The sequence below is a fragment of the Antedon mediterranea genome, chromosome 7, assembly GCF_964355755.1.
Source record: "Antedon mediterranea chromosome 7, ecAntMedi1.1, whole genome shotgun sequence".
In the NCBI taxonomy this organism is placed as follows: domain Eukaryota; kingdom Metazoa; phylum Echinodermata; class Crinoidea; order Comatulida; family Antedonidae; genus Antedon; species Antedon mediterranea.
In genome coordinates, this window is record NC_092676.1 from 911,129 (window position 1) to 923,225 (window position 12,097).

A 12,097-nucleotide genomic window follows, 5' to 3' on the forward strand; every position below is an offset into this window, starting at 1 on the left:
GCACAGACCTAAATTCAATTGTCGAACCGTTATACCTTTTAAACAAGGTATTGTAACCTTCTCTTTGCACGCATGCGCACACAATAATAAGTAATAGTTATATATTATTATTTGTTTTGGTTTTCTGCTTCTAAAGCTCCGTCTACACTATCAAACTCTATGTGACAAAAAATGTGATGTGCCCATGGACATACTTTTTTGTCAAACTAGTTTGATAGTGTAGACAGAACATTAGTAATACAATCATATTTGCACAATACAATCTAATGTTATGTAAATAGAACAGCTGAATAGAAACCAAATAAGTTAATATTATTAGTGGTACTTTGAAATTCAGAAGATCAAGGATAAAACTGTCGCCACCATTTGATGAATCATCTTATACTTTAGATGATAACAAATTAAAGATACCGCAATCAAGGATCATGTCAAACATAAAGGCTGCAGTACTTGGAACGTTTACAAATCACCAATTTTTTGTAGCAAAAAAAACCCATAAAAATAAACACAACATGAAGTCACACACACTTATCTCAAATTATCTTAAAACTACCATACCAAACAATAGACTTTTTCGTAAAATGTGAAGTTAAATTGATACACATGAATGGCCGGTGCTATGTATCTTCTTTTTAGACTTTACTGCTTTTGAAGTATTTTCAATCATTTATTAACTGGTAATTACGTCATCGGTTTTGAGATTTATAAACCTGCACATGCTGTACGAAATATGTTGATGCTGAGGGCGCAAATCACATGAATTAAGTCTAATCTTGAGAATACAATTCAAAGAAATATGACATTTTCTTGATAGACATGAACTAGTTTAGTAAGTTTTGACGTTACAAAAACACATGCACAGTTGTTCATTAGGCAAGCCATAAAATAGATATTATAATTTATCTATGGGCAAGAAAAATGAACTTTTCTTAGTTTATCGATCTTTTATTATTATTGACATATTACAATATATAATATGTGTTTCATATGGTCTGGTAGTATGTTTAATATACAGCTGGGACTGAACTTAACGTTCATCGGAAGGTACTCTCGTAGTTATGTTTGTTGAAGATTACCAATCCAATAATATTCACTTATTCCTTGGAATAAACTCAGGAACCATGGACGGTGACTTAAAGCGGTCCATAAGTGATGCTGTTGGTCTAGGTACAGTGGATTGGGGTGGTTGTAAAGGTGGTATAGTAGATTGTGGTGGTTGATGAGCATTCGCGATGTTTCGTGCCAACTGTTCCTGATATTGCAGCAACTGAGATTGTTCAGCGTTAGGTTGTACTTGTGATACACCACCCGCCATCATTTGATACATTCTGTTATTTCATGTAAAGAAAACAATGACGTCATTTATATTAAACCAATAATTTGTAAGCCCTATCTCACAAATAAAAAAGTAATGTAAAAGACAAAATGGAAACACGCAACATTTTTCAATAAAGAAGATACTCACAGATGGTTATGATAAGGATGCAACAAATTTGGATCTTGCATTCTTGAAACATTGCCTGCTTGCTGCCGGTTGGTCATCTCCAGATGATGTTGTTGATAAATCGCGTGCATAAACGCTACGTAATCCTGATTCTCTTGTTGCATCTGAGCTTGTTGGTGGTAAAACATTGAGTTGTTGTTGGCGTGCATTTGAAACATATATTGGTTATGTACCTGCTGTTGAGTGGTTGAGATATTTTGTATCGTAGGCCCACCTCCTCTGTAAACTGGCTGGTGAGCAGAAATTATCGGTTGATGATGCCTGTTAAGTTGTGCCAAACCAGATGGAGGCTGCAGTCCAATACGAGGAAGAGGCTGTGTGTGGTCAGTAACAGTTTGACCAAGTGTGCCACATCTTTTATCAGGTTCTGGACATTGCTGTTGGTGGGAAAAGTCACTTTCAACTGCCTGTTTTGTTGTAACTGGACCATTAAGTTGTGTGTGGTCAATGTCTTTATTTTCATTTAGTAATGCACTGTCATTAAACTTACAGGCGCTATTAAATATTTCAGAGAGCTTTGGATCCTCTCTTTTCTGCAAATTTCTAGAATCTTGGAAAAAAGAAGGAACGTCTTGTTTTTCCTCTGTAAGATTGGACGACGCAGCAACATCAGTAGTGACATTCCTTGGAACAAACTCTTTTGCCATCGCAGTTAACTTTGTTTTCGGTTGTTCTTCGTGTTTTTCGTTAGTCATTTTATTTTCTAGATGTATCGCATTATCTAGCAATTCGTTAACGGCAACATTGTGGTTTTCTGTTATCTCTCCAGTATTGTCTTTACCGTTGTTTTCTATTTGTGTTATTTCCAATTGCTGTTTAGCATTACCTGGTACAAACGGCTTAGCTATAACAAAGTTTTCTAGATTGACTTTTAATCCCATAGGTGGTTCTGTTACATGTATTTCCAGCTCCGTATTCTTTATTTCTTTATCTAGTAATTTTGGAGGAGATTTTCTAACACTTTCTAGCTTAATATTTTGATCCACAATTACATTAATGGTACCTGGTGAACCTGAGGGTGACTTTGGTCTTTTTCCATAATAATTCAACTTTGTCTTTGGAATGTTGGGAGACATATCTGTTGGTATTTTGATCAAAAAGTTCGTGTTCTGTCGATCATATTCGGCAATGAGTTTCGAAAGATCTACCTTCTTCTTAGCCTTTGATACTGTCTCTGCTTCTTCTTGATCACATGTGCTTCTGATGTAGGCATTTTCGTACTGAGGTTTTACAAAATCAATTTCGAATGGCCCACGTAATAAACCCTCCTTCTAATATGATAAATTGTGTAACAAACAAACGTTAAACAGTTTAATAATCTTATCGTTTCTTATTACATTAAAAGAAAAATATATTTCAAAGAATATATTTTAGAAAAGCTTTTTATGTATTTATTGTTAATGCTTGGATAATTGAAAAACACGAACATTAATTACCTCCATGGACTCTTCGAGAGAGCACCACTCAACACTACTTGAAGACGTTTCCGATCGAGGACTGCCGCGGTCACAAAACCGCCTTCGACGTCGGTTCAAAAAGACCGCATGTATCTTTTTCCATGATCTTAATGGCCTGTCCTGTTGATATCTGTTATCGGGTCCAGACGGACTTGGTACAATGTCGTGTTCGGTCAGTACTGTATTGATGGTGTCGACAGTGTCATTGCTTGTTGTGGAAGTAACATCGTTATCCTTATCACTACTATTATTATAGTCAATTGGTGAATAGCTTTCTGTCTCTTCTTGACTATGACAATCGCTACTTAATGAACTAAAAACTGAGCTACTGAAAGTGTATAAAGAGCGTATAAGGTGCTAGCATTTCTACATTTTTACTCACAACATAGTAACTAAAACAAGGAATGATAAGTAGGCCTAGCCTAGACCTAGGCTATCTTCGTTTTTTAAACAATTATCAATATTTACCACGTTATTAGGCATAGGCCTAGGCCTATACCTCCTATGATTGTTACCACACACAATAGGCCTAGGCTATTAATAATAACATTTTAGTTCATCATACCTGCAGCTAGCAGCATCTTGTGAATCTCCATTATTACATATTCGAGACAGTAAATCAGAAAGTGTGGTTGTTTCAATGCGTTTCTGTGTTTCTTCGGTTCGTTGCACAATTGTTTTTAATCGAGAATCTAGTGTATCTTCTATCGGCTTCCAAACTTGAGAGTCTACTACTTTTTGAACAAAACTCCAATAATTACAGGGTATATATACAGATTCACTCATAATTCACTGTTGTTTTTACAAACTCTGTCTATTTTATACAACTTTCTTGTTGAGAAATTATTTTTTCGACGAGCGCAAAATGATCTAAAGATGCATTGCCTATCGAACATCGAATATAAACAAAGTTGCTAGGAAGGTGCGCAACATTGTTTCTAGAGTACGGGCACGCGCGCGCTTGTGACTAAGAGCGTACTTACGTGATTTCATGGTTTCTGAAAGAACTAACAACTTAACATTCATTATTTATTATGTATATAAAATAATAAATATTGGACAAGCAATATTTTAGCCGGTTTTTTTTTTATGTGTGATGTAAGGAAATTTTATTTCACATCACAACGAATAAAAACAATAGCGAATTTAATTATAGAGCTAAGCAGATGTAACTAACCATAATGTTTGTTTTGTCGGCGTTTTGTAACTGATGATGATTTTAGTCATCGACTAAACGCAAAGCTGTAAGACTTCGTTTTTAATGTGTTTTGCTGTTTTCCAATCATCGAATATGAAGCAACACATGTATTAAACAAATTATACATTGTATATGTGATATGATAGACTTGGCTGATATAAACATTCACACAATACAAAAGTACAGAAGATAATATAATCGGTTTGCAAGTAGCATTTATTACAAGCAAATTAATAATATAAATATTAATCGTCGATACTCAGCGACTACAACAATACTTTTGTTAAAACATCATCCCTTCTTAATCTTTCCGGTAGTAATGCCCTTTAACGGTTCAGTTTCTGTGATTTGGCAGCCGTCGTAAAATATAGGGGAGTTTGGGGACGTGAGTTTTATGTAATTTAAGTCCAAATGACATAAACACGACATAAAAAGGACTTATACAGTTGGAACATGACAATGACAAGTGTACTTGAATCTCCCCATAAAGACACAACGTACGCAATGATGTGCGCGCCACGCAATTAATTTGACCAATCGCAAACGACAGGTGCTGCGTTGTTGCGCGTACATCCCTGCATGACGACAGATTAAAAATGTATGGCATAATAAGAAATGATCATACTTATTACAAATATGAAATACAGTGACTTTTTTAGATTTAAATGAATTAATAAATGTAAACAAAATGAACCAGCCTGATTCGAAGCCTTTCAGCACCACAAACATGGAAGTATAAAATATGTCACCATTTAAAAATTATTTTAAAAAGAAAACAAATTAATGTAATAAAACATTAATAACATTTACATGGAATGTTCATATAATGCTTTAACATAATTTTTAAAATTAAATTATGAAATTATTTTTTAGAAACAAGAAAAAAATTCAAAATTATGACTTTCTAATTATTTTACCCTAAAAAAGTAACAATGTAATAAGAAAAGTGAATGATTTTTAATTATGTATAAAATGTTGGGAAACTTGAAGTAAGTGTCATTTATTGAAATAGAAAAAAACTAAGAAGGGAAAGATTTGCTGCTAATCATTAATAAGTCTAAAACACTAGACGTCTAATTTTCTAAAACAAAAACATTTCTACCAGTCATATAGATAAATACATTGGAATGTTTTTACAGTGTAGATTTGTAAGAAAAAAATAGAATGCTTGAGAAACGTCAAAGGAAGAGAAAATTTCAACAGAAACTTTTGTATAAAACCTTTTGTAATTTGTATAATACCACCACTACAACTAAAAAGGTAAAGGTTACTAATTTAGTAAAATATTTTTTAATTTAAATCTTATTTTCAACTCATTTATTAATGAATTGAAAACTAGTAGAGTAAAAAAAATCCACATTTTTAGACTAAATAAAAACAAAGAAAATGCTTTTATAAATTAAACAGTAACTTTTTGCCTAAAATTAAATACTTTTGAAAACAATTAACTATAAAATAATAACAAAAACTATTTATGCTATATTATCTATATGACTGGTAGAAAGAAAGCGGACGAATTAAGTAAAGAAAGCAAAACATTTAATAATTCTCACTACAAAAGGTGAATATCTACTGTAATTCAACATGAACATGCAACCAGAGAAAGTATATACATGAAGAATGTTGACCATTAAACTGGACACTTGGACATCGCTTAGTGTCAACTGCTGGACTTCGCCCAGTGTCAATAGCTGGACATTGCCCAGTGTCAACTGCTGGACATCGCCCAGGGTCAACTGCTAGACATCGCCCAGTGTCAACAGTACTCTCCAGTCTCATGATATTTTGAGGTAAAGATGTTACTCTTTTGATATCCTATCAATAACAAAGCATTCTTCAATTTATACTTTCTATGATGTCATGCTAACATTGTACACTATATTAAATAAAATAACCAGTTCCCTGCGGCGGGGGAGGAGGTTGTGAGAATATCAACGTGAAACAGACTGCCAACCTAGTGAAACTGAACCTGTCATTTGTCAGGGTCATCGATAGCGTACGCTTTTCCGAGGACGAACCGATCTCTTAGAAGCTTAAAAAGCACATAGTAATTGGAGAATAGTAACAGTGAGATTGATATGACATAGTTCCAGTATGAGTAACGAGCTAGCAGGTACAACTGGTACAGGACGACAAATATTTGCAACGTTACCATTATATTGAGGACACGCAGTGGCTGACTGAACATGAACTGAAAACAAATAAATAAAAAGTGTGTTTTCTGTACAATGAGAGCTGATAACTAGTTCTAGGAAAGGAAGTTAGACATTTACAATGATGATTTGTCAGATCCAGAACAATTACATACAAAAATCATATTACATCAGTATTACATTTAATAGAGAACTCAGTGAAGGCTGTTATAATCTGGTTATAAATAAAAAAGGCCCAATTTTCAATCAAATGACTCTTAACACTTTGACTGCCAAACACGAAGATCTTCGTGTTTAAAAACACAACGCTTGACTGCCAAACACGAAGATCTTCGTGTTTCGCGTTTTTTTACGAAATCCGGTAGATCGGTTAATTATTGGTATATACTATAAATATGAAAATGGTACCTGTCGAAATAACAAACACCGCGCATCACAGTAGCGCGTAGAGCGATGGCTTGGCGCATTGTGTATCGGTCGCGCACTAGCTATGCCGCCGAAGGTTTTTGTGGACTGACATGTTTGTTTGTTATCTGAATAAAAAATAATGGAGTCATTTTCCATATGAAGTCTTTAATTTTATTATTGTATGTATACCCTAATTGTTTTGGTGTTTTACTGAAAGTGACCGAGTTTCACGCAACAAACTTGTTTTGAAATGGTATGGATATTATCATCAGTTTACTATCTAGGCTAGGCTAGCCTAGGCCTAGTCGTAAAACGGTTCCGGACCAACTTTAGGCCTGGTGTCTTTACTATGTCGATTTTGGCGAAACATTGATGTAAGATTTATGATTTATAAATGTAATACATTTTTCGATAGTGATAACTTGTTTTTATAGGCCTATCGGTGCCGTGTAAGTAACTTTTTCGTTGTTTGTTGATCTCACCGGGCGATATTTTCATATTGTGATGTCTTGCACAAAATCGCGAATATCTCGACTTTCTTGCGCGAAACTACGAAAAACTCAAAAAGTGGGTTACTTTCATTTTACTATTACGATTTACATATTGCGATTTAAAAATCGTTCTTGGTACCATTGTAAAGCTAAAATCTTTATGATTATTTTAGTCTAAATTAAATATAAATCAGATCACATACATAGTTTCAATCAGCTTTAATAAAAACATCGAATTGGGCTAAAAACGCTGGCGGTGGCAGTTTCTAATTGGAAAAACCTCTGGCAGTCAAAGTGTTAAGAAATTTACATTTATTGTTTTTAAGAACTGCATTTTGCCATTTTTAATATTTTCAATAAAAACGACAGGAAGGAAATTGCAAAAGACAATGGCAACAGTGATATGAATTATGTCAGACACAGAAAACGGTGCAATGAACTGATCTGCCATTTGTAATATTTTAGTTGTTTTAGATAATATTTTATATCAGCATACAAATACATTGATGATACTTACATAAAATCTAGCATAAGAGCTATCAGAGGGCTGTGCCACATTTTGTTGTCCAACTGCTTTGTATAAAGCTTTCTGATATCTTACAAGCACTCCTTGTGGCCATACCGTTAAGTCAGACCAGCTAAAAAAAACATTACATATTTATTTATACCATTATACCAATGGGGCTTTTAAGTACATTGACCTGAGTGTATACTTGCTATTTAATTGGGTTACGTAAACCAGGGAATATTGAAATTACACTAACCAAGAAGAGTGTGCTTTCACTCTTCCCTGGTATAACTTGATGTTTAGTATAGTGCTACTGAATAGGATAGTGACATTTTCTAATGAATGTTTAGTATTCATTGAATGAAGAGAATATATAATTTGTGGCATATTTTCACCATTCAACTCATAAATGGTTTGTTGTTTTATTATGTACAGCAATTTCTTTAATTCTGGTAGATTTGATTGATGTTTCTTTTAGTTTCTTTGCTGTTTACGAATATTTGTATTTGTTATCTTAGGCACTTTGAAGCTAAGGTGGTTACACCTTGTGTAGCAACTCTGTGTAAAATATTGAATACAAAAAAACCCCAAAAAAAAACAAAAAAAACTCATAAATTAATTATGTAAACTAATTTGCTAGAAAACATACCAGCTGTTTATACTTACACATGTTGTGGTGTGTTACTGTAGCCATGGTCTATCTTCTGCCAGCAGCCAAGATGTAGTGCACAACGATGCAGAACATCACAATACTTATGTGGTAAAAAATGTGAACTGAACATGATAAACGAGTTAATCCATACAAACGCTATATGTTGACATGACCACCATAGATCCAAGTATATTGAACTCTGGGTAAAAAAAAAATGTATTTACATAACTTTAGTAGTCATTGGTTGGAGGTACACACATAATTGGTGACAAACTGTGACTTAGGCTGCTTTTGTGCTTTCCTGGCAGCTAGTGACTATGATTTTATATTTTCTCCTTGCGTCGTGTTTGTTTAATTAGTTGATTTGTATTATATTTTGTAAAATGTATATTTTGCCTGAATAATAATAATAATTTTAAAGGCATAGTTGTTAAAAAATGTATTATTATAATAGAATTACATTATAAATTAACAAATTTTGGTCAAAGTAGCAGTGCATCTCTCTACTTTGGTTTTAAGTTTCTTGTGGTTTTTTTTTTCTGTTTTTTATCTTTATTTCTTTATTTTAAGTGTTATTCAATTAAAATACTCTTGGTAAACGATGTACTCTACAGGAAATGTTTTCACCAGAGTAGTGTGGATTACTTGAATTTGTACCACTTTAAACATAGGGAAATAACAGATTACTCTATCAAATACCAAAAAAAAAAAACAAAATAAAATATAAATTTTTACCTGCAAAAAACAGATCGGAACAAAACCAACGTAATAAGCGCAAACCATTGAATTAAATAACACGTTTTTAATTCTCATATTGAAATCGACTTTTAAAAGATCAGCTTCTCGACGAGTATCCGACGGCGAATGCGTACATTTATGCATTGGAATCATTCGGTTAAGGTCATGTGATCCCACTTTATTGTAATCATCTTCCATTGACTTTAACGTGGACTGAAGTTGAAATATTGGCGTACTGGTGTCAAAGGTCAAACCATAGAGAAGAAAATAAGATACCAAACTGAAATGAAAACAATTATATTAAATTTGCAGTTTTGGTGAATGAATATATAATGCCATTCTGTGTTATTAATAAACTATTATACAAATAATGAATGTTTATGAGTGCAATGGTAAAAATAATGGCACGAGGTGAATGATGAAAGGTTATATCAACGAGGCAAAGCCGAGTTGATATAACCTTTCATCATTCACCAAGTGCCATTATTTGTACCATTACACGAATACAAAACATTCATTATTTGTTTTATATAACATCTAGACGTTTTTTTTTTCGTACACAAAAATGTTTCAAAAAGTACTATTTAACGATCGTTGAATAGTGCGTACTATTGCACGCCATGTGACCCACATTCGTCCAATCAAATGACAGGAATTTATATAGGTGTTATATAAAAGTATTTATTTCATCCTTCACAAGTTTCAATCTTAAAAAAGAAGTCTAAAGAGATAAATGTTTAATCACAATAAATTTTCCAATTTATTGAGATGAGTGCTAGGCCTACTAGCAACATAACATTCTACACTGACCATTTTAGTAATTTCTTATCAGAGTAAAAAGCATTTCTTCCTCACATGTAATATTTAATAATTATAAGGAAGTGATCTGTCTATATAACACTTACGGATATGCAAGGAAGAGTATATTCAATGGTGAATTATTACAGAACAGTTTCCATAGTGAATAGCCAGCTAAGAAGATGAAGCCAATTACTAGTATGAACTTAACCATCTGCATTAAGCACACGCTTACAGACATCACGTTACCCTGAAATGATACCTATATAGTAACAAAATTGAATAGATTTAATTTGTTATAAAATTTAATTAATGTTAATGTGCAAATGCAGATTGTCCAAAAGCTCTTAAAATAAAAAAGGGATGAGAGAGAAAACAAATTGAATTACAAAGAATTAAAAAGATGGGTTTTTAAAAATTTGATATTTTAATTTAATAATTTAAAGAATAATGCAACCCTTACATCACGCACCAAACTCCAAATGAGCCTTCTTGACAAAACAACAGTAATGAAGATCACTAAAAATGGGTTTATCAGGTAAAAGTTCTGAAAAATAAGAGGAAATCAATTTATTTCTAAACGTTATTAAAAAATGTGCAAATAATAGCTTTCACTCTTTGCATGTTGCTAACCAATCTGTTAAGTACACTTAGAAATGATTTATTTATCAGAAATTTTAAGATAAATAATTTAAACGACCTAATTAATTTGCGTGAGATTGCCAGCAACAGAAATAAGTGGCTTTTGTTATTTTGAATCTTTATTTTTACGTTATTTTATATTTTTTGTTGTTGTAGGATGCATGCATATAAGAACGTATCAGATTTTGTAAATCCACAGTGCGTGGTTTTGTTACATTTTTTGGAATAAAGTTACCTATATATATATATATATACATTTTGTGTCCAGTTATTACAGTATGCAAGTCAAACTAACCAAAGCTGTATTTGATGGCGGTACAGGCAGCCACCAGACAGTTTTGTAGATGTTTATATACTGGATGAAAAGCGCCATCAACAGGTAAAAGAACATCATCGATTCAAAGAAGAGGTTTCCATCGGCTGGCAGCGACGGGATGTCCAAATGGCGTATCGGGGTAATGGTGATTAAGGTCGTGGTCATCAATGGGTTATTTCCAACAACATTTGGTCCATTTCTGTTATAAAATAAATTCATGTTTATTAAACATTTTATTGATTTCCAATCTAAAATTTACCAAACAATTATTTTTATCTTTATAAACGTACTAAAACATATGAAATGCATCAAAATAATATTGTTGATTTGCTTTTGTACACAATCATCATAATGAGCATGGGTTACCATTATTACACCATACATGGCTGGTTTGAACACACACATGGGCCCTCTGGGAGACCAGTCTTTGACTGAAGAGGTTACCCAGTATAAATATATATTTCAATCAATGGGCAGGCCAGTAAACGTTTACCAAATATAAGATTTACTATTGTGTATATAAACAGTATAATGGTTAGGGCAACTGCATATCAAGCAGACGGTCCGAGTTCGAGTCTCGGTTGGGGCGACTTTTTCTCATTCTCACAGATTTCGTCATCTTTATCGTTTCAAAACAGTATCTATTATCTATAGTCAGTAGGACTAGCCTAATAATTATAATTATTTTTAAAAAAAATATATATATTAAAATACATTAATTAAATTACAATTAAATAATGATTAATATTAATAAATTTATAAAATTAGACTACACGCTTAACTAAAGCTTAACAGTAACACAATCTCAAGATTATAAATTTGAGGGACCATCATAATAATATGCTAGGCCGCCCAGTCTATCAGCATCACCATCAGTATCAACTGGTGGGGACAACAAAGTATTTTCTGGCTTCATTCATAAACATCTATCTCGGCCTCGCTTACCGTTGGCGAAGTGTTGCACTTTGGGGCGAATTTCTAGCAGTTTGTGCTGAAGCTATTGGAACTGGACGGTTCGCAGGTTGTCTTCCTGGGCCACGTCTACCACCCGCCATTGATGCTGCATTGAAAAAAGTAAAATTTAAAGACTTTTATTGATTTATTCATCAGTTGTAACCTGTAAACATTAAAGTTCTCTTGCCGGAAGTCAACAACTACACATCGCTGTTAAGAATGATGGGAAACTTGACCTTTCAGGAATTTTACGTTGAGGTCGTACTTCCGTATTTACC

At 33.2% G+C, this 12,097-nt stretch overlaps 2 protein-coding genes across 5 annotated transcripts; both read right to left on the reverse strand.

Moving 5' to 3' along the window:
* Positions 1-924: 924 nt before the first annotated feature.
* LOC140054469 (uncharacterized) lies at positions 925-3,780 on the reverse strand. 2 transcript variants are annotated; one of them, XM_072099472.1, is made up of 4 exons: positions 3,527-3,780; positions 2,941-3,286; positions 1,466-2,775; positions 925-1,328 (listed from the first exon to the last, which is right to left on the reverse strand). In XM_072099472.1, the coding sequence occupies exons 1-4, from the start codon at positions 3,745-3,747 to the stop codon at positions 1,091-1,093; spliced, it is 2,115 nt and encodes a 704-aa protein (XP_071955573.1). In that variant the 5' UTR covers positions 3,748-3,780; the 3' UTR covers positions 925-1,090. The 2 variants fall into 2 exon arrangements, with proteins under 2 accessions (XP_071955573.1, XP_071955571.1); XM_072099470.1 differs by having other exon boundaries at positions 2,941-3,289.
* Positions 3,781-4,357: 577 nt separating this feature from the next.
* On the reverse strand, positions 4,358-12,013 carry LOC140054829 (transmembrane protein 39A-like). Of its 3 annotated transcripts, none has more exons than XM_072099924.1 (8): positions 11,811-12,013; positions 10,845-11,064; positions 10,380-10,454; positions 10,015-10,157; positions 9,107-9,389; positions 8,386-8,570; positions 7,729-7,849; positions 4,358-6,350 (listed from the first exon to the last, which is right to left on the reverse strand). In XM_072099924.1, the coding sequence occupies exons 1-8, from the start codon at positions 11,918-11,920 to the stop codon at positions 6,132-6,134; spliced, it is 1,356 nt and encodes a 451-aa protein (XP_071956025.1). In that variant the 5' UTR covers positions 11,921-12,013; the 3' UTR covers positions 4,358-6,131. The 3 variants fall into 3 exon arrangements, with proteins under 3 accessions (XP_071956025.1, XP_071956024.1, XP_071956023.1); XM_072099923.1 differs by having other exon boundaries at positions 10,371-10,454; XM_072099922.1 differs by having other exon boundaries at positions 10,015-10,169; positions 10,371-10,454.
* Positions 12,014-12,097: the final 84 nt, after the last annotated feature.